At 29.2% G+C, this 27,911-nt stretch overlaps 2 protein-coding genes across 5 annotated transcripts in view; one reads left to right on the top strand and one right to left on the bottom strand.

Moving 5' to 3' along the window:
* LOC107447287 (CDK5 regulatory subunit-associated protein 3) overlaps positions 1-18,983 on the top strand; it is a 24,883-nt gene extending 5,900 nt beyond the window's left edge. For both annotated transcript variants that reach the window (XM_043048953.2, XM_043048952.2), the window contains exons 4-14: positions 2,203-2,352; positions 2,483-2,571; positions 5,173-5,262; positions 6,017-6,153; positions 8,835-9,000; positions 11,695-11,784; positions 12,498-12,618; positions 13,091-13,176; positions 14,519-14,727; positions 15,835-16,006; positions 18,708-18,983. In XM_043048953.2, the coding sequence (XP_042904887.1) occupies positions 2,203-2,352; positions 2,483-2,571; positions 5,173-5,262; positions 6,017-6,153; positions 8,835-9,000; positions 11,695-11,784; positions 12,498-12,618; positions 13,091-13,176; positions 14,519-14,727; positions 15,835-16,006; positions 18,708-18,797 (1,400 nt within the window). In that variant the 3' untranslated portion in view covers positions 18,798-18,983. The remainder of the gene's footprint in view (positions 1-2,202; positions 2,353-2,482; positions 2,572-5,172; positions 5,263-6,016; positions 6,154-8,834; positions 9,001-11,694; positions 11,785-12,497; positions 12,619-13,090; positions 13,177-14,518; positions 14,728-15,834; positions 16,007-18,707) is intronic.
* A 2,015-nt stretch (positions 18,984-20,998) lies between these two features.
* The window catches only part of LOC107445826 (protein singed), a 59,874-nt gene continuing 52,961 nt past the window's right edge, over positions 20,999-27,911 (bottom strand). For all 3 annotated transcript variants that reach the window (XM_043048949.2, XM_043048950.2, XM_043048951.2), the window contains exons 5-6: positions 26,581-26,882; positions 20,999-22,568 (exon numbers count right to left, since the gene is read on the bottom strand). In XM_043048949.2, the coding sequence (XP_042904883.1) occupies positions 22,363-22,568; positions 26,581-26,882 (508 nt within the window). In that variant the 3' untranslated portion in view covers positions 20,999-22,362. The remainder of the gene's footprint in view (positions 22,569-26,580; positions 26,883-27,911) is intronic.

Raw genomic sequence — 27,911 nt, 5'->3', positions numbered from 1 at the left:
GCGCTGGCATAGCTACTGACTTTGAAACACAAATAACTACAAACAGTAGTTTCGTATACTAACGTGTTTGTGCACGCTTAACATTGGTATTTATTATGTTGATGAAGTTTTACAGTTGCGAGAAGTCAGCTTGTGTTATACACCTTGTGAACTGAATAACTAATAGAAAATATAATATTAGTTACATTTTATTAAATGAAATTTAAAAATATAGCTTAGATATCTGCCAAGTTTGTGAATGCTCAGTGTGCATAAGAAAAGAATCAAAGATGACTCAGAATTCATTGAAAAAGTTCAAAACAGATTTGGGCAGCAAACAAGACGATTACAATTCTTGTTTGATTAAACAATTTTTTAATTGTTAGATATCAATAATTACTTAATTATTTGTTTTTGAATAAAAATATTTGTAATAAAAAAAAATTTATAAAATTTTTTTTCTGTATCTTTTTAATTGTTTGAAAAAAAAAGCCAGGGGGGTGCAAGAGCACCCCGCTGCCGGCGCCCTTGATAGTGTTTAAGTGCATAGATAAAAAGTGGAAAGAAAGTGCACCTTATCCCCTTTAAGTATCACACCATATTGGAATTTTGTATGTAGTTTTTTTTTATAAATTTCTAATTTAGTGACAGATTGAAAGTATTTATGTCCTAATCACAAAATAGTACATATAACAGATAAAACAAATGTTAAAAAAATTTTATGCTTGAAGTTAGACGTCACAGATTTGAACCCTAGGTCGAACATTCATGATTGATAAAAGTTTTAATTGTCTAGTCAAATGATCACAACTTAATCTGTGCAGATAATTTCCAGTTTATGCTACCAATATTAAATTATATTTCACTTTATAAAATATTTTAAATGAAATTCAGGTTTCATAAATTGTCAAACACTTATGATTAAATAACATACTGGTTTTCAACCACAGGGCCGCCCAAGAGACATTTTATTAAGAGACATTTTATTACAGCGTATTCAGAGCAATTTTTTAATTGTTTAATTCCCTTTTGTTTCCTCTAAAAAATAAGTACATTGAAAATATGTTCCCTTCCTTTGAAATAACGTCAATGTTTCCGAGTGTGTATTCGCATGTAAAAGTGTGACTGAAGTGATTATCTATTTTTCATAATGGCTAGTTTAAATATTAGTTGTACATTATTCTAAATACGTCATTTCTGTTAACGCTCAGCTACAGCCACATCAGTAATTTTCATTGCATCCATTGACGACCCCATGAAGATTTGTGCCCACAAAATTTGAAAAATTAGTTTCATTAGAACCGTATTTCTTTTCTAAACTGATGCTTCAAACACTACCAGGAATCGCTACAAACCTTTTTTTTTGTATCGCACTACTCACTACACTACCATGGGGCATAGCGTTTTGAAAAAGTGCTTAAAGGTGCTTATTTTCGTTTTTCAAAAGCCCTTTAAGGTGCTTTTTTATTGGGTGTTTTTAAAAAGTGTTTAATTTTACCTTTTTAAAAATGAGATTTTTTTCTTTACCATGTCGATTTTCGCCACATATTATGCAGAAGCGTGGTTTTCACATTGTTCTATTCAACGTTTTCACAATGCATTGCCGTGTACCTTCGGTCCGTAGAAAGCGTATGAAAGTGCCAATCATTTTACTTGTTTGTTGAAATACTTGCAGGTTCACATGTGGGTCTACTGAACTGGGTTCGGTGAGATTCTTGCACTCTCACGTACAACTCTGCTGCATTTTGCATGGTATTCTCAAATTCAGGCTTCATTTTCCTTTCTTTGAAATTGAACCAAAAAATCTTTCGATCTTTTTATGGTGGCTAATGTAATCAAGAAAAGAGTTCTTTGTCAGAAACTAGTTATTTTATCATAATCATGTAAAGTCTTTGAAAATTATTTGGCATTTTGTTAATGTATATAGTGCTTAAAAAGTACTTAAAATGCGCTTATTTTTTGTTGAAAAATTTGGCTACCCACCTTGACTACTTTTTGAAAAAAAGTAACACACTTCACTACAAACTACAAAAAAATAGCAACTACAGTAGTTTCACTGCTAGTAGTGAGCTACTTTCGACCATTGGAACTGATATTTCCTTTTTATACGTATTTTAAGTGAATAATTTCCATTTGTATTTTGTGACTACAGTTAATGTTCATTCTTTATTTGTGTATATAATGTTTTAGCTTTTTTAAATATTAACTCCATACTTCTTGCAGATATAAATTATTTTCATTGCCAACGTATTGTGGAATTATTGAAAGAAACCGAATCATCCACGAAAAATATTTTTGGTCAGTACTCGTCTCAACGGATGAAAGATTGGCTGGAAATCGTAAAGCTATATGAGAAAGACGATATATATTTAGGTAATTTTGCATACATTTTATATATTTGATTGTAATGACATATTTTATATTTTGATATTTAAGAGAAGAAATAAAAAATCACTATAAACTGAAATAATTTTAATGTTAATTGATGAAATTTTAATTCCAGCTGAAGCTGCTCAATTATTAGTTCGCAATATCATATATGAGTTACCTTCTCTGAAAAAGCAGTCTCTTAAATGTAAGCAAATGCAAGAAGTAAGTAATAGGGTGGATTTTTTATAAATTGGTTTTGATCTATGTTATCATTAAATTTTAAGCATTAAATATTGCATAAATACTTTCTAAAAGTTTTCAGTTACATATTCAGTCTGTCAGACTGAAAGCTGTAGTATAATAAGGGAAATTCAAATACTGTCGAACCTCGTAAACGTGAATACGCTTAACGTGAATACGCTTAACGTGAATTTTTTTTAATGTGAACTAATTTGAATCCCCTGTCAAGTTGCATACAAATATAATACTTAAATGTATTTTTAATGGGAACATGCTTAATGTGAAATATCTTCTAAGGTGAACTAGAATTTTATCACCTTTGGGAAAAATTTTACTTTTAATGTGAACAGAAAATTTATTTCTTCTCTGAAAGGTATGGAAAACTAATCCTTCGCAGTTCTATATCTATGAGTTGGTTTTTTGTATGCCTTGTTATGGTTGCAAGATTACAGCAGTCAAATGAGTCATATGAATTGAATCCATTGTAGGGGAGAGGGCATTACCAGAAACAACATAAGCCTTTTTGTTCTCCAATATGAATAGAGTTTTCTTTCACCCCATGGGAGGGGACGCCTCATGGTTGTGAAGGTAAAGAAGCATGTTTTCTTGAGAAATGACAACCCCACATAGATTGTCATTTCACCCACACTCTTGTAGGTTGTTCTAAGAAATTGATATTGCTGAATTGCATTTTTACAGGTGAAGACGTGCATAGCTAAAATTTTTCTTAAATTTCACTGGTGAATACTTTGGTTTTCTTTCCTCTGATAGAATGAATGAAGTAATTTTTTCCAATGAAGCAATTTAAACTTTTTATTTTTTTGTAATGTAAAATGAAAATTCAAATCTTTTTTTGGATATAATAATTTTTTCATTTCAATTATTTTTCATACAAATCATTTTGTGGAACATTTTTTTAGAATACTTTTGTAAAGCATGTGTAAATAAGAAATCAAAACAGCCACCTATTACTGAGTATTATATTAGTTATCATCTCTAATTTGTGTAATAAATCAGTTTATTCCTATTAGTTAGTTACTTAGCTGTAATTTTTTATTTGCTTCTACTGAATTAAAAAAAAAAAAAAAATAGAGCTCCGAAAGTAAGTACCCTTTTTGAGTTTTGTTTAAACAATATATTTTTTTTCTACCTTTGTAACTTATATTTTATTTTTTAAAGTAGCTGGTGGCATTTATTATGAGCTTTATAGAAGTTATTAATTTGATATAAAGCGCAAAATAAAAAAAATTTTGAAATGAAAAATATATTAATTAATATATACATAGATAATAGAAAATGTCTGTATTGTACAATTTTCATCAAAAAATTTATGGACTGATAATGTGAACAAATTTTCTGTTCCCCTTCGAGCTGACTTCAAACAAGGTTTGACTGTATTTATTTAAGATGTAAAAATTTATTTATCAAAAAATCAATATTTATTCAAAATTCATCTAACATAAAAATGAAAAACCACTGCTATAAAATGAAGAAAAAATTTAACAAGGTTATTGTGACAAAAGAAGAATTTATTTTCTAGCTTCTAAATGTTTGGAAAATTTAAAAATTCATTGTAGTACTATTTCTCTGCATATTATGGTACTTTTATGTTAGTAGGCAGATCCCTATATAAGGTAATAAACTACTTTAAAAGAAGTTTCAATATTCTTTTTATACACTAAATACAAATTGCATATAAAAAGAAGTACAAAATATGCAACATTCTTAATGGAAAGCTGTTTTTTATTATGCAATTATAAACTTTAAAATTTATAACAAATATTATCTGAACTGTAGGTTAGAATTTCTAATTCTTAATTAAAACAATAAAAACAAAAATATCATTCAAGTGATAAAATTCACCTTTATTCACAACTCAAGAAGCATTTTATGGGATCTCTCTGGTCCCATATCTCAAAAATATCACCAACTTAATGCACAATAAAATTAAAAAAAGAATTCTAAAAAAATTATCAAACAGCAGTGGTCGCCATAGCAATGCATGCAATGACGAGTGCACATAGTTTATTGTTACTCTTCTTTTTATTTATGTCCTAAGCTAATTTTAAAATTCAGCTCATAGCAAAATTTTTCAGCATGTTGCACTGCATCAAGCTAATAAGGAAAGTCTTCGACCTATTCGAAACTGCTTTATTGTTTAGGCTTATTACAATCAGCCTACATGCCTTTAGACTTATTAGAAAATGTGTAAATAACTCAGACTGAATTAGCTTTGGCTTATTGCAAAAAAAAAAAAAAAACAATAAGGCTATTTACAATGAACCTACACTACTTTAATAGCAAAATGCCTGATATGATTCAGGCTAATTAAGCGGTGGTAGGTATATTTTATAATTAACCTAAATGTATCAGAGCGAACTACAATAAGCCTAAAAAGTGTTAGATTTATTAGAAAATGCAGGGAACGCTTCCAATTAGATTGTAACCTTAAAAAATGAGGGCGTATGTTCACAATAAGTTATTCAATTGTCATGCATCATTTATATCCTATAAATTTATTTATTTTTATCTAAGATACAACATATTCATAGATTTAATTGTTCATTTATTCATTTTTTTAAGGAATGTATTAAGAAAGAAGGTGATTATGCCAAGAATGAACATGCAATGAGAGAAAACTATATTACTTCTTGTAAGCAACTGGGCATTGAAGTAAGATTATTTATGATGTCAATCTTCAGTGTTTTTAAATAGTCTTTTCAGTTCTCTAAAATACTTTTAAGAGAACTGAAATAGAAGTTTTTACGAAATTTGTGTGGAGTCTCAAAGCTCTTAATTCTCTAAAAAAAAAATTTAAAAATTGTAGCTTTTATAAAAAAAAATGTTTTTTTTGTACCTATTGTTTTTTAGATTCTTAAAATGGCTCTTATGTTTGGCATCTTGCAGAGGAATCATCTGACATTGTAAAATAAGATTAAAATTCTTAAAAGTTTGCTTTTTTTCCCCTCTCGATTTAAATACGATCCTTATTTTTGGAACATGTAATTAAGATGCCCCCTTTTTTTTCGTCTTGCTTAGAAAACTTCTGAAAACTGAGTTTACTATTTTTAAAGCAAATACCTTAATTGTACAATAAATTCTGCATTAAAAACCCTTTCACGAGTTATTAATATTTCAGATACCATAAATATCAACCTTACTTTTTTGTATCATTGAGTTTAATTATATTTCTCTATTTTTATTAAGTAGGATTTCTTCTCTCATCATTTTTTTTTTAAATTTTATTTTAGGAAATATATATATATTTTAATGTCTCTTTGCATTTTGTTTGAAGGGTAAAAATGTGAAAAAAGAGGTGCTATCATTGGTTGATGAGTTACCTACTACTCTCAATACTATAGCTGCTTCAGCAAAAGAACTTGCTTNAATATATATATTTTAATGTCTCTTTGCATTTTGTTTGAAGGGTAAAAATGTGAAAAAGGAGGTACTATCATTGGTTGATGAGTTACCTACTACTCTCAATACTATAGCTGCTTCAGCAAAAGAACTTGCTTCCTGCCGTGATTACTACTTCTCTTTTCTTAGTTTCACTCTAAAAGAGTAGGTATAGCTTTTTAAATGATGCTAGTTTTATCCAAAGTTCATTAAAAAATAGTTAATTATTGAAATCAAAACATGGCATATTCATTTTATTTAACACTTTTTAGCAGATATTACGCCACTAACCCTTTTATATATTTTTTTTCTGGTGCTCTAAATACAAGTAAAAAAATATTTTGATATTATTCAATTGTAAAAAACAGTCTAATACTTACTAAAAAAATCTGTTAGATTATTAGAATTATATTTCTATTAAAATAAAAAATTCAAAAGAAAGTATTTAAAAGAAAAAAAATTTTCATTCATGTTTAAAAATATATTAACAATTTATTTTGATAATTAAAATAATATCAGTGATGAATAACTGATTCTATTATATCTAAATAAGTGCAAATTTGAAAAATTATTGTTTGGAATTAAATTATTAAAATGCTAAATATAATATTTTTCCATTATTTTACCAAAAAATCTATACAAAATAATGAAAAAAGCATGAAAAATATGTTTAATAAAAATTCTACGTCAAAGGGAGTCATGCTAATTTTGTATTTTGACTTGCAAAATTACTTACTTTAAACAGACAATATACCTGTATACCTTTATAATACCTTCTATACCTGTACAATTCAAAATTTTTTTACTTATTTAATGAAATAATAAAAAAGAATAAATATTTTCTAAAATTTATTTTTTGCATGGGATAAACGAATGTTATAATGGTGTGGAAAATTTTTTCAGTTCGCTTAATAAGTTCTCCGGATATAGCAAAAAACGAAAGAAAAAAAGTAAAATTTTCATTAAGGGATCCAAGCTTTAGACCACTCTCTTGACGAAACTATTGTAATCATATTTCACCTATCCTCTATATTTTGATGGTCAGAAATCTGAATTCGTCGAAAAAAAGGTATGTTTATTTAGAGAAAGTACGTTTTTGTGTCCGATTTCGTGTCTTATAATATCATTTGCACTAATTAATTAGCATATTAAGGGTCACCCCCTCGAACCATTAAGATTGAGTCCTAGAACATGAAGATCCAATCATTAAATTGAAGATTATTAAGGGGCATCCATTTTTTTTATTTTACGCACTGTAAAGCTCTGCTTATCACCTTCAGATAACTCATTTTACTTGTCATGAAGTTATTGTGACTGAGATAGCGGGAGTGCAACAGGCAAATCTTGAATTCACAAAACGGGCAAGTATCGGCAGTTTAGTAGATCAATGTTTAATTATCTAAGAATAATGTGAAATATACAGTGACTAATGGTGGAACCAACAGCTCAGTTTCTGTTCAAAATATAAAACTGATGCAAATTCTTCCTGTCTAAATTTTATTTTGCATATATATCTTTCACTTAAAGAGAAACCAACAAGTAAATTAAATTATTAAATTTAAACAGGCTTTTTCTAATTTAAGTAGTTAATGTAATTTAAAATTAATCATCTCCTTCTAAGAATTTTATTATTAATGCTATAATTTTATTGAATTTGCTTTTGACTTTTTTACTATCATATCAGCCACATTGCCACAATCATGTCGTTAGTCTCAAAATTGTTGAGCCTTAACCTCCATGGCCCCTTGGCCCACAACAGGCTGTTGCAGGAATGCCTTGCTTACTAATTAATATTCAATGTATTGCTTATAAGTCAATATTAATGTCTTGAACATGTTATTGCTTGTTTGTTAAATCCCATAGTGGACTGATCATTAAGACTCGGTTTCCAGTAGATCACCAAGGTTAAACATCACGGGTTGTGATAAGTGTGTGGCTTAAAAATTAAGTTTTATTTTTTAAAAGCTTAAAAATTATTTTTTAAGCTTTTTTAAAAAGTATTGTCATTAAGATAGAATGGTCACTTAGGTCCATAATGACGTTTTAGTTGATGTCACACTAGCGATAGGATCAAATTATATTGTCCATTAAAATTTCATGACAAGGTGGGTTTTAGCTGAGCATACAAGACTTTGCGAAAAGAAACCTTATAATTACCTAGATTTAAGATTTTCACCTTGAGACTAGCTTTAGTGAATGATTTTTTCGCTCTTGAAAATCCTAAGTCAATCTTGATTTAAGGTTTTTATATGGAAGGTTGTTTTCCAAGGTTTTGGATTAGGGTAATGTGCATGAAATGGAGCAGATTGTCACAGATTTCGTTTTGAGGTTCGAAGGTTTACACTTAAACCACATTACAAACCTTTTTAGTTTTACAGTAAAAGGTTTATGCTGAGTGAAAATAAACCTTATTTTGCTATCTGGGTGGGTGGGTGTCCACTTTGATCAGTGTGGAAAGAGACCAAGGGTGTGCGGTATTGGTCCTCGTTAAACTTTTCTACCATTAAGTGCTAGACATAACGTGCAGTTCGTTGGGCTTTCCCTCTGCAGAAGATTGAAATTGTCATGCCATGTCTTCTGATCATCCTCAGGGATGTTTCCCAGACTTACGTCAATAGCTCATTAAGCAGCGCCTGTAGTTGTAGTCTACTAAACTACTGCTGCTTATTTGTTAATTGTTTTAACATTAACTAATAAGAAACATGTGTGAGAAATAAACAATTTTTTTGTATCTTGAAAGTTGTTTTTATCATGACTTGTCCATATCAGTTTTTGTTTAACATTTAGATTTCTTCATTCTATAGATTTTTCTTTCAATTAAATTAATGAAATAACTATTAATTTAGAATTAAAGATGAAGCTTGTTTACCTTTACTGAGGCACATAATTGAGAAAGGTAATACTACCACATTTGAATGGAGAACTGGAGAGGCACCTGATGTTGTGGAGGTAACAACTCCAGCATTTCCTTTGGACGTTGATTGTACAGGTTCCGATACACCCGATGATCAGGTACGTTGGTTGATTATTCTTTAGCTGTTTTAAAACCTGACAGGAATTGGAAAAACTGGATATTGAGTTGGCCAGAGATTGAAAGTAGCATACTACTTGTAGTAAAATCACTGTAGTTGCTATTTTTTTAAATTCTTACTATTAGTTCAAATCTCCTTATATCTTGTCCTTATATCCTTTAATTCTATGAAGAACATTACGTGGTAGCACGTGTATTCCACGTCACCAAATTTACAATTTTATAGTTATCTGATACCACATGCCTTTTTTTTTCAATTCCTACTATTTGTTCACACTCTCCCTATATATANTAGAGGTAGACCACCTACTCGATGGCTCAAAGACACTGAAAACGACCTCAAAGTCCTGAAACTTAAGAACTGGAGGGGAGTTGCCATGGACAGAGGGAGCTGGAGAAGGCGTGCTGTTGAGGCAGCCAAGGCCTGCAAAGGGCTGTTGCGCTCCTGAAGAAGAAGAAGAAGAAGAAGATACCACATGCCTTTTTTTTTCAATTTCCACAATTAGTTCACACTCTCCCTATATATATTTATATACCTTGTTCACATTTTCAATCATCCATTCAAGATCAAATTCATTTTTTTTTCTCTTGTAGTGGATGACACTTGATGTTAATACAGTTTTTCAAATATTAATTCATTAGTTAAATTAAATTAATTAATTTTAGTTTTATACAGGAGAAAAAATTATTTAATAAAAAGTAACTAAAATAAAATTTTTCTTTGTTGACCTTAGTAGGAATTGACTTATGTTATTATTTCAAAGTTTTTAGTGTAGTGTGTTATTTTTTCAAAAAAGTAGTGAGATATACAAAAAAAACAGTAGTTTGTAGTGATTCATGGCTACTACTTTAAATGTTAGTTTGGAAAAGAAGCACGGTTAAAACGCAATTAATTTTTCTAATTTGATGATTATAAATCTTCGCAGGTTCGTCAATGGATGCAATAAAAATTACCCTTTGGCTGTAGCTGAGGGTTAGCAAAAATTATGTATTTAAAATAGCATGCAATTAATATTTAAACTAGCCAATAAATAGATGGAAAATAGATAATCGCTCTGGTCACACTTTCAATGCTAATGCACTCTCATGAAACATTGATGTTATTTGAAAGGAAGTGAAATAAAAGACCATTAAACAGTTAAAAAATGGCATGTAATTTGCATACAAAAATGAAAGTTTTGTCCTCAAAGATGCACTTCGTTCTAGCAGTCCAGTTGAGTTTGATGAAGAGCGATTATGCTAACTTTCGTGTGAAAATTAGCTTCAAACTACAGAAAAAGTGCATGAGAAAATTAACTTTAAACCTTTAAAAAATTATAGGAACTTAGCTGCCAACTCAATCTCATGATATGAATGATAAATCTTATTTTGTATTGAATATTTTTCAGGATTATTTTTATAAAAAACCAACCATTCGTAGTACTATTTGGCACTATTGTCAATTGAGTAAGCAACTTTTTATGAAATCAGCTTTTAAGTTTAGAATAATCACAACACCTGTAGCATAGCAGCTTCTCCTCTCAAGGAGTTTAAATAAATACTATTTTCACAATCCTTTTTTCACCAAGTAACTTTTCTCTCTTTTTTTTTTATTTCTCTTCTAATTTTTATTTTTATGTCAGACATAATTTTTAGCATCATTTGATTAATTTGGTGCATTATCATAAGTTTTTTTTTTTTTTTNATCAAAAGTTTTTTTTTTTTTTTTAGCTTTGATTTTGATGTAGCAGCATCTAGTTTTTGTACTATTAAACTATCCATTTAATTCAATCTGAAAGACCTTTTAATGGTAAAAGTGAGCAGTTGCCTCCATATTTCTTCTTGCTGTCGTGTTTTTGTTTGCATTGTTTATTTTTATTCTTGTTCACCAGGCATTGGAAATAAAACAATTGACTAGTTAAAGCAAAATTACTATAAATTTTCTGCTTAATGTAGTAATATTTTATTAATTTTTTCAAGATCTTCTTTCTTTGGTTCTTCCTTATTTTAATTCCAACCGACTACTCATCTTTGTATAATATGTTGTTAAGTCATTGTATTTTTTTAAATAAATTAAATTCTTAATTTTTTAGTGCCTCTTTTGCTTCATTTTTACATGATAAAAATATAAAACTTTGTAAAAAATAATAAAATTTTAGTTTTGTTCATGAATATACTAAATGCTAATTATTTGACAATTTCCTTTTAGATTAATACATATTTTATTTCTCCAAATAAAAATCAGTAAAATTAAATTGACCAATTTGAAATAAAAGTTTTAAAAAAATAACTCTTAATTCTCTTTTCATGTTAACCCCCTATGAGTGGAGCCCATGGGCAAAATTAAACTGAAATTTCTCTGCTCTGTCTACTTCCTCATTTAGTAATAAAGAGAAAATCTATTACTTGATGCAGAAAGCTGGCAGTTGGAAAAAAAGGCTGGACCTCTTAAGCATTAATTCTGAATTTTGCCAGCTTTCTGTGTTAAGCAATAGATTTTCCGTTTGTTATTAAGTGAGGAAGTAGATGTAGCTGATTTCAGTTTAATTTTGCCCATGGTAATATCACTTTCTTCTCCATGATTTGTTGCTTTTGTATTCATTGAATGTAGTCAAGTGGGTATTTTTGTACCTATTTAATTCATTTTTCTTCTTTATTTACAACATACTGATGTGAATTATTTTGTTTCTTTATAGATAGATTTTGGGGATCTCGGTGGACATTCTGAATCAGGTGATGATAGAAGCTCCATTTCTCCTAATGGGGATTTTGTGCATGTTGATAGAGTAAGTCTTAGATAGAGTAAGAGTTTTTCAATAAGGGAAGGGGAAAAAAGGATACTTTTCAGTTAAAAATTTAATTGTTTGTTGGAAATAAAAATTGTTGGTTTGATTGTTGGAAAAAAATTTACAACAATCAAAATGCAAGCAAATTATAAGAGAATTTTTAGATTTACATTGTGTAGAAATTCTCCGATAATTTGTTTACGTTTTGATATTTTAAAAGTATTTTTTAACCGTTTGAACCATCATGGTTTGCTCTAAGTTCACCAGAACTTACTCTTCTCTAAATTTTAATATACAAATGGAAATAAAACAGAATTAGCATTAAAAAGTTTATCCAATGGTATAGTGTCCTCCTAAATAAGTATCAAAATTTGCGGCCTGTATAATGGTATGCTATGAAAATGTTTTTCAAATTTGATAAGGTAAATATAGTTATTAGGATACATTTTTTTTAATTGAATATTTAGTAAAGTCTTTTATAGGAGCCAAATGTTTATTATTTAAATCATCTTTATTTATAATTCTCCTGACAAATGATGGCATGCACTTCTAAAAAACATAGAAAGGAAACAAAAATATGATAAAATTGCAAACAAAATATAATATGTATTAGAAAATTGGATTGTGAAAAATGTGACAGAAAACTTTTTTTATGTAAATTATTATTTATCTTTTTTTTTCTGTTTTCATGATTATTTTTTTATATACATTAGGATGAATGCAAACCTGAAAATGGAGAACAAATAGATTTTGGAGACTCTGAAATCAACTGGGATATATCTGTGGTGGACACTACTGAAATAAGTTTTATTCAAACTCCTAGTGAAAGTGAAGGTAAATTAAGTAATTAAATTGTATTTTTAAAATGATAATTTGAATATTATTTTAATTTATTGAATTTTGTTTTCTTTGAATTTTAGGGATAAATTCATTCTAACTCAACTGACTGAAAGCTAAAATTGTCTGCACAAAGTTTGACCTATACCACAAACTTACTCATTCAAAATTCAATTTTTTAAAAAAATTTGCAGCTTTTTAAATTTAAAGCTTATTTGTAGTGCATTCACTATGTTTAATTTTTGCTGAAGCCATGGCTGTTCGAAATTTTTATACAAAATTTACTATGTAATTGTTTAAAATACTAATAATAGCAAAATAATGCTCTGTCCTTTAAAATGAAGAAAAACAACCAAGAGCCAGAATAAATAAAAAATTCGGAAATATTTTACTTCTTGTAGAGAATGAGGTTTCCCTTGCAATATTGTTTTGCATATTTGAAATCTAATTGAGAATAATTTTTTTGCAGGTAGCAAAGTTGCCAGAGGTACTGACGCATTATCAGTTCTAGAAAATGAATCCACTCGAAATTCATTTTACAATGACTTGATAGAGGTACAATTTTCATTTCATGTAATTTAAGCTGTCATTTTTCTACTGGAAAGAAGGCGTGCCAACATGAGTGGCTAGAGCATACATTTTTCTATAAATAATCATTTTTGTGAGCTTAGAAAAATTTTTAGGGTTTTAGTAATATTATATATATATATGTGTATATATATNGAGAAAAAGAAAAATTATTCAAATAAAATATTTTTTTAAAAAATATTTTTTAAAAATTGAAAAAAATATATATTAAAACAAGGGAAACAAAGAAATGAAAAGACTCCTTTTTGCAGATATAATCGCTTGAGCTGATGAAGAGATTATATCTTTTTTTTTTTTCTTCGGCTTTTTAGTATATAATTTTCTTAACTTTTTTTTTAGTATTTTAATTTTTCTTCTTTTTTCATTAATCTTTATTTTTCTCCATGTTTTTTTGGCATTTTTACTTATACATACATATATATATATATTAGATATGGCAGTTAAAATTTTATGTTTTCAAAATATGTATAAAGTTTTTTGAATGCTTGTACTGAAAAACAAATATTCACCTCTTACTACACACTCAATTAAAATACTCTAATTAAATTTACACTTGCACAGAAAAAATTAAATATTTGGCATAACACAGATAAAATTTAAATACTGTTCAATTAATAAGTCGTAGACTAAACAAAAAAAAAAAACTTGCATTTTAGTGACATTTAGAAGAAATGATAATTTTATGAAAGCAAATACATTAATGCAAGCAGACTATGAAGCACAAACACATGTTTTTCTGGAAAAATATGGGAGGTGAGTTTAAAAAAACAATTGTGACCAACTATTGTGACCAAACTATTGTGCAACTATTGTGACCAAAAAGTGCTTTTAAAAATGTTTTGTAATCTGTGCACTGTTTATGTAACAGGCAGATCTAAAATGTCTGGCACACCTGCTCCTGGGTTGATTTGTTCTGCTAAATATCACCAAGTGAAACACAAAGCTAGCTTAAACCATTATTCTTCTTAAAATAAAATGATTTTTAACCCTAATGCTTGAAAGATTGTGAATAAAGAACAATCTTGTGAGAGTTAAATGATAAACCTACTTACTGCTAACTCTAGCCTGCACTAATAGGGCATGAGCTTTACTGATCTTAATATGTTGCTCTTTTAAAGATATTTTAGCTATTTATTATTGAAACAATATTTGTTTCTTCGAATTTTTTTGGCACACACTGCAGCTCATTTTAAGCATTGCTGCCCTATTGATTTTTTTTCTCTCTCTTCATGTCATTGTTCAACTTTAAATGAATGGATTAAGATTTTGTAAGATGAAATTTAAAAATAAAAAAAAACTCTATTTTCAGTTGGAATCATTTTTGGAGCAAAGAGTGCGTGAAATTGAGTCCTATAGTGGTGATGTGTTAGCATCAAATTTGTTTCAAAATGCCCCTCCTTTGTTACAAATGCAGTCAGTTGATGCCATCAAAGATATGCTAAATTCTGTAAAAGCTATCTCTTCTCAGCTTATGACTACAAAATTAAAGCATCTCTATCTCATAAAAAGCTCACCTAGGTAGGTAATAAGTTTGATTATTATAATCACTTTTAAATTACATACGGTCCGTAGCGTTTTTAAGAGGCCCTTAAAGGTGCTTTTTTTTCATTCGGTGTTTTTAAAAAGTGCTTAATTTTCCTTTTTAGATTTTCGCCCAGTATTATGCAAAATTTTCACCTTGTTTTATTCAACGTTTTCACAATTCATTCAACCACAATCTATTTTGGTGTCCCGTCGGTCGTTAGCATATAAAAGCACCAATCATTTTACATGTTTGATAAAATACTTAGGAGTCCGCATGTGCGTCTACTGAGCTAGGTACGGTGAGATTCTTGCACTCTCATGTGCAACTCCACTGCATTTTGCAAGATGTTCTCAATTTTAGGCTTCATTTCCACCCTCTGAAATCCAGCCAAAAAATCTTTCGATCTTTTTATGTTAGCTAATATAATCAAGAAAAGAGTTCTTTGTCAGAAACTAGTTATTTTATCATGATCATGTAAAGCCTTTGAATTTTTTTTTTATTTTTTTAGTGCTTGAAAAGTACTTAAAAGGTGCTTGTTTTTGTTGAAAAATTTGATAACACGTCCTGTTAAAAAGTTGAAAATCTTTTCATAGCCAAGGACCTGTTTAGAAATAAACCATTTTACTGTAAATTTTTAAAAACTCAGCATTCTGTTATTCAGTGTTTAATTTATACATTTTCACTGGAGGAAGAAAAATAAAGTCAAAAAGTAGCATGTGCAATTGTTTTTCTTTTTGTAGCTTCTAACAGTACACTAGACTTTCATTTAACCATTATAAGATTATTTGGGCTCATCAAAAAAGGAAGCAAAAATAGACATATAAGTATTAACATAAAGTCATGGTTTAGTGGTTTAACCAATTGAAAGTTACTGGAATTCCTATGTAACATCATTGCATTAAAATTTTTGTTTATTGTCATCTTTTTGTATAATTTAAATTATAAGTGTCCTATTGGCGTAATAGTTTGATGTTTTCTATTATTTTTATTGAAAACTTTTAATCAGGAATAATTGGACCATCTTGGTTGATAGAGAACCTGCTGTATTATTATTTATTTTTTGGTATTTATTTTAAACATAGTTTACCCTCTTTTCCTAGGTATGTTGATAGATTGGTAGATACTTTAAAGAGCAAGCTTGAGACGGCTGAAAAAATGGTTGAAAATCAGAAGGTTGTGAAAGCTAAATATCACGAAGCCGTTAATGAACAGGCATCTATCGAACCAAAAATAGATCTTATTGTTGAGAAAACCAAAGTGCTTCTGTCTCAAGTGAGTTTGTTATCGCTTTTTTGTATCTTAACCCTCTGATCATCAGCTTTTTCTGAACCGTTTTTTTTATGTTATTGAATAAGAAAATAGTGCGTAGGAGGAAAGTTTCGGAACAATTTTACCCAGGGCTAGCACTTGGAGGGTTAAGTATTTTGTTATTGTTAAGTATTGTTTATTTATTTTTTTAAATTTTATATGTGAGGAATTATATAGGAGGATCTCAATGTGCAATTTTAAATTAGGTTTATAGATGCAAAAAAGGGTTTGTAAGAGCTTTCAAACATTAACATAATGAAAAAATTCACAGAAAAATCTGTTTAGCATTGAAAGGGCGGAACTAAAGTCATAAGCAAATTTAAACATTTAGGGAAAATATTTTAAAAAAATAACAAAACATTAACAATAAAATTAATTTTAGCAGATAGAGCTTCTTACATGCAGTTGCATGAAAAATAAAAATAAACTATCTTATGAATAAATGTAAATATATATTTACAATTAGATGAGGTACGTCTTAATGGGGAGAAGACATTGTTCCTGTTTGCTTTCGTAGAGAATGTCAGTAAATATAGGCTCTTTTTGAAAAATAAAATTTCTTGTGACAAATGGCTGGCTGCCACAAGAATATTCTAGTTAAGAAAAGCTCTTTAGTCAAATTCATACCTATGAAATACTGAAATAATATATGAATGATGAGATTTTATTAAATCAGGACTTTCACTACATATTTGATACACTACAATCCAATCCACTACATATTTGATCCACTGAAATCCAATCCCCTACGTATTTGAATTTTGTTCATTTGATTCCGCTTTCTATCTAAATTTTAACTGAGAAATTATTCTAAAATTAAAGTATTAAAACTGAATCGTTAAAAAGCCTTGTCAGCTGTTAATTTTTACCTATATGACCAATCATGGAATTGCCTTTGTTATGTAAATGCTGGTCATTTTGAGTTTTGAAGGTGTTTTTTCCTGTTCTTATTTATTACACTGTTTCATTTTGTCACTCAATATTGCTTGTGATTGACACTTTTATGCCATTAAACTCTACATTCAAACTTACTGATTCATCTTTTAATGCTTAAGTTGAAATTTACGTACCATGTTTGATAAAATGTATTGTAATAGCTTTATTATGATTTAAAGAAGGAGTATTGGATTTACCTGTTTAAAGAGTAAATTTAAAGTTTTCTGCTAAAGATAGATAGGAGTTTGCTCTCTGAGGAATATTTATATTAGTGATGAAAAACATTTTACTAAAAACTAAGGCTTTTAATTAATTAATTTTTTAGTTTTATAATCTAACAAAATGTCTAACAAGAAAAGTTTAGCGCTATATATATTTTTTAATCTTTCTCTGTGCTTCTTTTTTTTTGTTCTTATTTAACTTACTAATTCTATAATTCTAAATGACTATTTTTGATTAAAATGATTATTTTATTTTTTCTCAAAAGCATTCATTGTGGAAACAAAACTGATTAGAACAGCAAAACACAGTTAAATAAATAAACTTAAATATTTAACACATTTGCGCAAAACCTGTAATGGAAAGAAGAAAAAAAACTTTATTGTAGAATAAATAAAATCTCCCTTGACAATAGCCAGAGATATATTGTAGTTTTGATGCTGTTTACGAACATTAATGAAATAAATAAAGTCCTCAACAATGTAAGCATAGAAAAATTTATTCTCTGCCATTGCTTTGACATTTCACAACAATCTGTGTATAATTCTAATCAATTTTTATTTGAATTTCTTACTACTGTTTTTTTTTCTTAACTTTTTATTTATGTTTCATTTCATGAAAATTTTGAAATTACTTTCTACCCTCTTTGCCTTCAAAGCTGTATTTTGAAACTATTTAGCAGAAAAAAAATTATTGAAACATTGTTTGAGGGTCCTAAAATCGAAATATAACTTTCATTTTAAATACAATATTATTGAGAAGACTTGTCTGGGCTTTCAATTAGATGAATGTCAAATAGTTTCGATAAATATTTAAAAAAATATTAACTGTTCCAAACAGTTGCCAATTTTGAAAGATTTTTTTTTATCCTGATCCAAATTACTAAAATCGATTAATTATTTTCAATCTTTTAATATTTTTATGATAGACAATGTGATTGAATAATTTCTCAAGTGTTAGGAAATTTTATCACAAACAGCTTTTACTTGAAAAAAAAAAAAACTTTAAACGATTTTAAATTTTTGCATCATTTTCATTTTCAGAATTATTAAGTAAAATGATGCAAAAATTTAAAATTAAAGATCATTTATGATCTTCTACTTTATTTTTTGATATTATTGTTGATTTGATAGTAATGTATTGTTATCATTGTTGATGATGTTATTGTTAATTTTTTTTTCAAATGATCTTTAATTTTATTTTATCAAATAATTTCTCAAATATTAGAAATTTAGACCACAAATAGCTTTTACTCTAAAAAGAACTCTAAATGATCTTTAGTTTTAACTTTCTGCATCTTTTTCATTATCAGAATTAATAATAGTAGTTAAAATTTGAGAAAACTCAATTGTTATAAATAACTGTTGCATTTTTTGTAACATGTTAAGTCAGTTGTAAAAATAGCATATTCATCATCAGAGCAAAAGAAAATATTTAATATGACGACACTACACTAAAGACAGCTTGAGCTCAAATTTTTACCCTAAAACTTTTTATTCTGTTTCATTAGGTTGAAAAGGACATATCTAAAAGATACAAAAATCGACTTGTGAATATCATGGGAGGAATGAGCGCTCTACAACAGATATCAGCACACTAACTCTACATTGACATGACATTATACAATTAAACTGTTTCTATCAATTGTAAATACAAGTAACTTTTTTTTATTGATATAAATAAACTCCTGTTTACGAAATTTAAGGAAATACAATGCATTTGGTTTATATTATTTATGTAGCTCAAATATATCTGTTGCCGAAATAAAAATATTTTATCTACTTAATGTATATCTTATTTTTTAATTTCAAATCTAATTGAGTTTCACACACACCTAATTCTAATTATTGACTTACTAACAATGATGCTATTTTTAAATTATTATAGTTTTGTTTAAAAATATGCGATTTTTCTTACTCTATTTGAAAATTTTTTTATCATAATGAACATAAAAAAACAACACAAAAGTTTGAAGAATTAGATTTTTATTTAAAGAACTCTTAACTCAATACAATTCTTTAATAGAAATATTGTTAGGTTTTTTTTATGTGCTATAATTTAACTCATTTACCCTGCATAACTTTTGCTATTTTTATGTAAATTTTCTTCTTATTAAATATTTAATAAATAGCATAGTGGCGATATGCTAAAATTGGCATAACATATTGCCCATAATTTAAAAATTAAATTAACAATTTACTTAATCCTCTTTTCAATAAATGTAATCATATTCAAGTGTGAATAAAATTCTATAAATAGATAATCTTTCTAAAACTGTCGAAAACAAATACATGAAACTCTAGAACTGTTAAAAAATGGTTGCTGCAGATTAGATTTTGTAAAATAGTCCTTATTAACTCCTTACCAATAATTTTCTAATTTTGACAAGATACAAGTTTAGAGATGGTGTAAAAAGAAAAATAGTGTATAAGAAGTATTTCAATAAGTAGTAAAATAAGTAATTCTTCTAAGGAGAATAAGGCACATTTTTGCACTATAATTTAAAATTCTGCTTTAGGGATGGAATCCATAAACACAATTCAAGCTTACTAAGACAGAAAAAGAAATTTCAAGAAAAATGTTAATAAAAATAAATAAACTTACATGTATTGAAATAAAATATTTTCCCATTCGAAGGAAAATATGTAGATACTGTGTTAAACTGCAGTATCTGCTGCCATGCTAGAAGGTTTCTGCTACTAACATGACCTTTTTATGATTTTTCGCAGGCAAGAGGTGTACTAGTGAGGATTTGAACATTATTGACACTCTCTGCTAGATTTATTTCAAATATAAATTATCTTCAATTATAAAATCTTTCCATAAATACAAATTACTTTTTATTTCAACAATACTCAGTCTACAATTACTTTTTTCTTATTCAGATAACCCGCAGTGGACTGATCGTAAAGACACGGTTCCTAGTAGAGCACCAAGTTCAGCCTCACTGGCTGCGGTCAGTAAGCAGGTGGGTGACCACTTAGATCAGTCTGCGTAGAGGTTGAGGTTGCGTTGTATCAGTCCTCGTTAAACTGTTCTACCTGTAAAGTGCTCAACTTCGCGTGCGGGTCGTCAGGCTATTAAAGCAGGGGAGTCATCCCCTCTGCAGAGGATCAAAAATACTATGATGTGTCTTTGGATCATTAAGGTTGTTTCCCTGACTGTCGCCAATAGCCCATTGTGCAGCACTAGTGCGACGTAAATAGAAGTACCTACCTTCTTATCCAGATAAAAAAATTATCAACATATTCAAAATTTTGAAGTCATCTTATGAATTTTTTTATATTTATTTTATCAAATTTTCAGCAACTAATCAATATGGAAAAGAAACATAGATGCATGGTATGTTAATGGCTCTTTTTAAAATTTGATACTTCTTTAAACCTCAACTTAACAAATAATTTGCCTTTTGATCTTTATAGGTAATTGTCTTCATCTATTTAATTCCCACTGCCAAACTTTGAATTACAGATAGCTTCAACAAAAATTTATTTCTTAGTCAAAATATGACTTGTTAAATTTCTATATGCAAACAATATAATTATTTTCTCCATAGTCGACAAATGGCATTTTCAGTTATGTGTTACACAATTGTTAAACGCTATGGTGTGCACTACTTCCTCAAAAAATTTATCACAACATTTTTGAGACACCCTGTATTCATTTGCTCTAAAATGTTAAGTAACATGTTTTTCCACTTAACTTTTAAATAATTCAAATCTGTTGACTTTAACCCTTTTGTGTACAAACTTTTGAATTTATCATTCAAGTCAAAATTTAGGCAAAGACATTAAAGAAACATTTATAATAGAAACATCATTTATTTGAGTGCGGTACATAAAATACAAAAATATAATACAGTAAATCACAATAAGTATAAAGTCAGTATTACTACATGGATATATAAATGAAAATATATTTGCACAATTTAATGAAGCAGTAACACATAACAATATTTTAAAATATATCTTTAGAAAACCCCTTATTCCTCTATTCCTAAAGTAAATGAAATCGCTAAGACATAATTTTTACAGGAACTAAATAATTCAATTTCCTTTATTGCAGAAAAAAAAATACAATTACATGACAAGTAATCACTCACTAACATGAAATATTGCTCAGCAATTCAATATAAAAATGTAAATATATATATAATATATGTATAAGTGTGATTATATAAATGTATACTAAAGCAAAAAAAAAAAAGATTTATAAAAGTAATTATACAATCAAATACTTATTGTATAAAGATGTACAAAAATATCACAAATACTTGCTTTATTTGTAGAAACATTGGAGAAAAATGCAATTTTGAAAACATTTTTATCAATTCATTTCTTTATTTTAATCACCTACTAAGTTTTCTAATTTCATCTTACTATCATCAAATAAGTTTCTCAATTGATACATTTGTCTAGTTAAGCAACTAATAATGTACAAAAACTACAAATTTGGTTGTATTTTATGTAGCTCTTAAAAATTCAAAGCCAAGAAAAATATTTTCTGATAGTTTTTTTTTTTTATTCAATAGATAGATCTGTGGTTAAAAAACTATCTATTAATATAAATAGGTATTTTTTTATTTATTTATTTTTTGTCCAACAGACAAATCTGTATTTTAAAAGTGTCTATCAGTATGAATATAAGTTTTTTTTCATCTAATAGATTTGTGGTTCAAAAAAAATTTCTATTGCTATGAATATAAGTTTTTTTATCCAGTAGATAGATTTTTGGTTCCGAAAATCTCCTGATGTGAGTATAAAATTTTTCATCCAATGGATAGTTTTATGCAAAATTTATGCAATTCATGCAAAAATTTTATTGATTTGAGTAAAATTTTTACATTGATTTTTTCTTTTCGCAAATTGAGAGATAATTTGCTAATATCAAACTCATATCAAAAGCTTCATTCAAAATAATTAGGTTAAAAGTGACGTAATGTATGGAACCTTTTAATGATTTTTTTTTTTAAAAAATCACTTCATATTTCAATATGTTTATAAAAAAGAATTGTTAAGTACATATAATAACAAAAGCGAAATAATAAATTTCTAAAACAGCAGCATCTACAGGAAGACCATGAAATAAGTTCTTTTCTCCACTAAAATGAAATGAAATGGATTCACAATATAAAGTTTGTTCTATAAAATTCGTTCATTAATTTATTAATATTCCCAGAACGTTGCTGTATCGAATGTAGCACCATTTACTTTGAAGGTACCGTTTTTCTCAGCCATCACGTAGCTTCCGTGAGACGTTTTTATGCAGAGCTTGGATGGCTCTCGAAGCTCGATGAAGAAACCATGCCTGACGTCAGAATCCACTGTTATGGTTCCATCTTCACATACATTCCAATATTTACCATTTGAACCTAAAAATATAAATTATGCAGTTCATATAAAATAATATTACTTGTGTTTGGCATGATTATTGGCGATCAAAATGAACTCTCTACCTATGGCAAAACTTAACTATTAGCGTGTGGAGAGTCATAGAAGGAAGTATGCTAGTTTTCAAATAGATTTAAAACTTTTAACCATATGAAACTGAAGAATACATTGAACATGGTTCCAAAAGAAAGCGCCGTGGAAATTTTAAAAAAAATTTGTAATTAAATATGAAAAATATTAAGAAAAGAAATTACCCATTACATTCCTATACAACTGAAAATAAGAGGAGAGGGAAGGACCAAAGGCATGGAACCGGTCTTCTCCCCAGATGGCGTATTCGAGCTTGCTATCGCCTATTGCTAAATATAGGCAATCGAAATCGACTACAGGTGGCGTAGAGCAGAACTCTCTACCCATGGCAACACTTTACTATTACCGTGTGGAGAGTCGTAGGAGAAGGAAAAATGTTAGTTTCTGAATTGATTTTCAAATAGATTAAAAACTTTTAAGTCAGGAAACCATATAGAACTGAAAACTACATTGAACATGGTTTCAATAGAAAGCGTCGTGGAAATTTTAAGAAAAAATTTTGTGACAATTAAATACGGAAAATATTAACTCCTTCCCTTCTCGCTCCCGTGAAAATGACGGGGTGAATTTTCACTCGCTATTTCTCGCTCCCGTGATATTGACGGGCTGGAGTGTTCAGTAGTAATGCGCCAATAAGAATAAAACTAATTCATTTCTTTTGTCCGGAAAACATTTTATTTCTCATTTTACACACCATATAGCAGTGCCAGGATATTTTTAAGGTAATTATAAATAATTAGTTTATTTTAAACTAGATACTAGCACTACTCAAATACGTGTATTTGGCAAAATAGACACTTTTATGACCGTTTTCTTGAAAATTAACCGATCGTTACGGGGTTAAGAGAGAGGAAAATATTGTAGTGCATTCCTATACAACTGAAAAGAGTGGGAAGGGTCAAGCCATGGAACCGGTCTTCTCCCCAAATAGCGTATTTGAGAGTTGCGACAGCGAATCGTCGGTAAATATCGATCTATCGTTATACTTTTTAAATTTACATTATTTTTATAATAACCAATATGAAGCCAATTCTTAACCAAATGAAGGTCGCGGTAGCCCAGTGGTTAGAGAATTATACTCCAGTTTGAAGTGGTCGGGGTTCGATCTTCGACTCCGCTAATATCCACCAAGTGCATGCGATATAAGAGCTCGTAAAATCTGTGGAATCGAAAGTCCTGTGGCTCTTTCACTGAGCAGTACCATGGGTACAGGGATCTGGACAAAATTTCCTTCCCCTTGAGATCTATGTCTAAATTGAGGAAGTAGCCTTACAAATTGTGATGGCTCGGATTATCCTCAGGTATGTTTCCCATACCATCGCCAATAGCCTATTATGCAGGTATAGTGCCACGTAAATTAAGCACCTACCTTAACCAAATGAAATTAATAGTCGCTTTTTGTACCAGCTTGGTCACTCACTCACAATTGTCTTATGCAACATATTAACTTCAATGGTAACCGAGCCGAATACACAGCACAAATTTATTTAAATATTTCGATCCTAACACCTTTGGTTAATATATTATTTAGTTGTACATATACTATATATGAACCAAATTTTTTTTCTCTGTCTATCTGTTACCTGCGCGAAGGTACTTTTATTTAAATGTTAACAATTTTCAAGAGATGCCCGCGATTATGTCAAAGTTCCTTATAAATTGAATTTTAGCAATAACTTAAAAATCTGTCTGGCAGCTATTAAATTTCACAAACCACTTTAAGTATGAGTTCGAGAAATTTCGGCATGGTGGGCAGCATAAGTATTAAAATTATTTCCATCCATATGAAATAGTATTATTAAACCTAAAAATACAAATCACCCAATCCATATGAAATAGTTTTGTGACATAAGCAATATCAAACTTTTATTATTGCGATTTAATGCAGAAAATATCGATCTATCACGATATTTTTAAACTTCATTATTTTTACGTTTGACAATTTTTTCTTCAACCAAATTAAATTTATCAACACTAAAGATAATATCATAGTGAGTCAATAATATTATATTCGTGTGACATTGTATTCGATATGAATATCCGTATTATATCGGATTCGATATTTATCGTTGACAGTGAACGTACTTATCGTATTCGATAAGTGTTGTTATCGATTATACTCATGATATTATCGTGTTCTATGTTCATCGTTGTCAATAATTATCGTATGTATTCTTGTAATGATACATCCGAAACTGCGTGTCTTTCTTCTTTTTCAAAAAAAAAAAATAAATAAAAGGTGTGTGAGAGAATAAAAATTCAGAAATCCGGAACATTACATAAACCCATATTTTTCATTTAAAAGAAAAAAGAATGCTACTAACCTTTGAAAAAAAGTTGAAATACAACTATTTATTTCACTAATCTCTAATTAAACCAGCTTTTAAATTTGTGAGCAACAAACACGCACTAGCTTTGAAAAGATAGAACAATGGAAAAACAGGAAATTCTTCGGAAAAGAACAAAAAAAGGTTTCGCAAGAAAAATGGGGAGGGGCCATGAAAGCTGTATGTGGGGAAGATGCGTTCTGTCTTCTCACACTAATAAATAGCAAAAGAAACAAATTCATTCTATTATTCTTTTTCTTTTCATCGTTCTATGTTGAAAACTTTGGAAATCCGGAGATTCATAAAATAACACAAACGCTATTTCGAAATTCTTGATACGTAAATTTTAACACGAAAGAGGAAAAAAGGTCGAGAGACTGTTACAAAATGCTTTGTGTCCTTCAAAAGAATAGTATATAAAGTAAAATATTTAGTCTTTAAAGGCAGTGTGTCCTACAAATCCTATGCTAGTAATGCTTGAAAACACTTAATCCTATTTTTCGAAGACTATCGTTGTATGAAATAACGTTTTTTTTACGTATATATATATTTTATTTTATAATCGTCATTGAACAGCCGACCCAATTTAGGGTTTACGACTACCAATGTTCAACTCCGTAGCCTAGTAATTTTGAACATAATCCAGAAGACAAGGGAACTTCTGGGTGAAGTATTGGGAGAAATTTGCTTTCGTAGAGGACTTTTTTGATGAAGCTAACACGCTTTGTTAGGAAAACCTCCCACGGTTAGCATGACGGCAAGGGGATTCTAACCTATTATCCGCCTACCACTGTGGATATTTTACGGCAGCACTGTGGTCGGTGCAAATTCTTGCGGAATTCGTATTGACCAGCCATCGCTGGGATTCGAATCCGGTTCACCTCTTTGGAAGGCGAACACTCTATCCCTTGAGCCATCACGGCACAAACGTATATATATTTTATTTTATAACCGTCGTTTAACAACCGACCCAATTTTTGGGTTCACGACTCCTAATGTTCAACTCCGTAGCCTTGTAATTTTGAACCCAATCCAGAAGACAAGGGAACTCTTGGGTCAAGTATTGGGAGAAATTTGCCGTCGCGGGGGACTTTTTGGTGTAACTAACCGTCATTTGAGTTACATGGTGAGGAAGACCATGAGAACCACCTACGGTTACCAAATATCCTCAGTGGAAGACGGATCATGGGTTTGAGACACCTTGCCATCAACCGTGGGAGGTTTTCGTGGTTTTAATCTTCGTGTAAAACAAATGAGAGTTAGTACCTTCAAGAAGTCCTCCACAAAGGCTAATTTCTCCCTATTCTTGATCCAAGAGTTCCCTTGTCTTCTGGATGGGGCTCAAAATTACAAGTCTACGGAGTTGAACATTAATAGTCGTAAACCCGAAATTTGGTCGGCTGTTCAACGAAGGTAATAAAATTAATTGTTTAAAACTAATTATGGTTGAAAAACTAAAATATTTAAATACAGTTGTGCTGTCCATTCGGCTTGGTTACCATTAAAGTTTATATGATGTAATTTTGGAAGGTGGCTAAAACTGGTCGCAAAGGTCGGCTTAGTTAATAATATTTACCTTTAAAGAAACACAATCCCTTTTCATCTCTCTCCACTGTTATTGTTTCGTAGGAGGCTTTATTGCATTCTAGCTTAGGATTAGATAGACTCTTGTAGCCGACAAAGCCTTGTTCGCATTTCAGAACCAGGCTTGGTCTGTTGATGAGATAGAAGTAGAACCGGGCTTCGTCTTGATCGCTGCTCTCACCATTGGCGTACAAATGGCCGCTTTTTTTTGCTATGATGCACTTGCCATTGTTTGCCACAAAACTGACGCTGCCGTCATCTTGCCACTCCAGAGAAAAGAGGCTGTTGGCTAATCTAAAAATTAACAGGAAATTTAAAACAATATTCGTAAGCATCTAAACAGCGCACAAAATAATAATAAAAAAAACAGAACAGCGCATTTATAACTTTTGAAATAATGGTCAGATTTTTACTTACTAAGACGCTATTTTAATGGTTCGAGAATTAGAAAATTTGAATATCGTATTTCATAAGCGCAGACGATATTTTAAATAATTAAAACAGACACAAAAAAAATATACTTTCTCTAAAGAAATATGCTTTTTATCGACACATTTGGAGTTTTAAAACTAATTAATTGTTGCCTCAATCTTGAAAATGTGGTCCAAGCCAGCGGATTACTGACGTTGACTTTTTCACATTCTACAATATACATTCTGCTTGGATACATTCTACAATAATATAATATGGTACAACATATTATATTATTGTAGAATGTATATTAACTATATTCTTTAGAAATATGATTTGTAAGCAATATTATACTTTTAAAAAAAAATTAATTTTATTAAATTTACTGCACAAAAGTATACTAAATTTTAACAGTTAATTTTTACAGATAAACTCAGAGTAAACTCTAAAGTTTCGAATGCTGAATTATTTTTCCTTCAAAATACAAGCAAATTATAGCAAAATTACACAGCGGAGAATTAATATCGTGCAATAATTTGGTTGCATTTCGATATTTTGAAAACCCTTTTTTTTTCAGCTTTTGAAATTTAAATCAAAATTTAAAATTTTAAAATACCATTGGAGGTGAAACAAAATTCACAATGAAAAGTGTCTTCCGTGATGTAGCATCCTCTTAACAGTAGAAAATAACAGTTTAAAGAACTATTTCTAAAAAATTTAGCATTCTTCGTGAATGCCATTTTATTTTATCTTATTTTTTAGCATTCTTCTTGAATACCATTTTATTTTTTACATTTTTATGCATACATACATATTTTATTTCTCAAGTCTTTTACAACAGTAATATTCTATGTAGACATGGTCGGCGGCAGCAATCGATTCACTTAAACGAACAACGCTAATACTTTCATA

This window comes from Parasteatoda tepidariorum, chromosome 7 (genome assembly GCF_043381705.1).
Source record: "Parasteatoda tepidariorum isolate YZ-2023 chromosome 7, CAS_Ptep_4.0, whole genome shotgun sequence".
Taxonomy (NCBI): Eukaryota; Metazoa; Arthropoda; class Arachnida; order Araneae; family Theridiidae; genus Parasteatoda; species Parasteatoda tepidariorum.
This window is presented reverse-complemented; position numbering and strand designations above follow the sequence as displayed.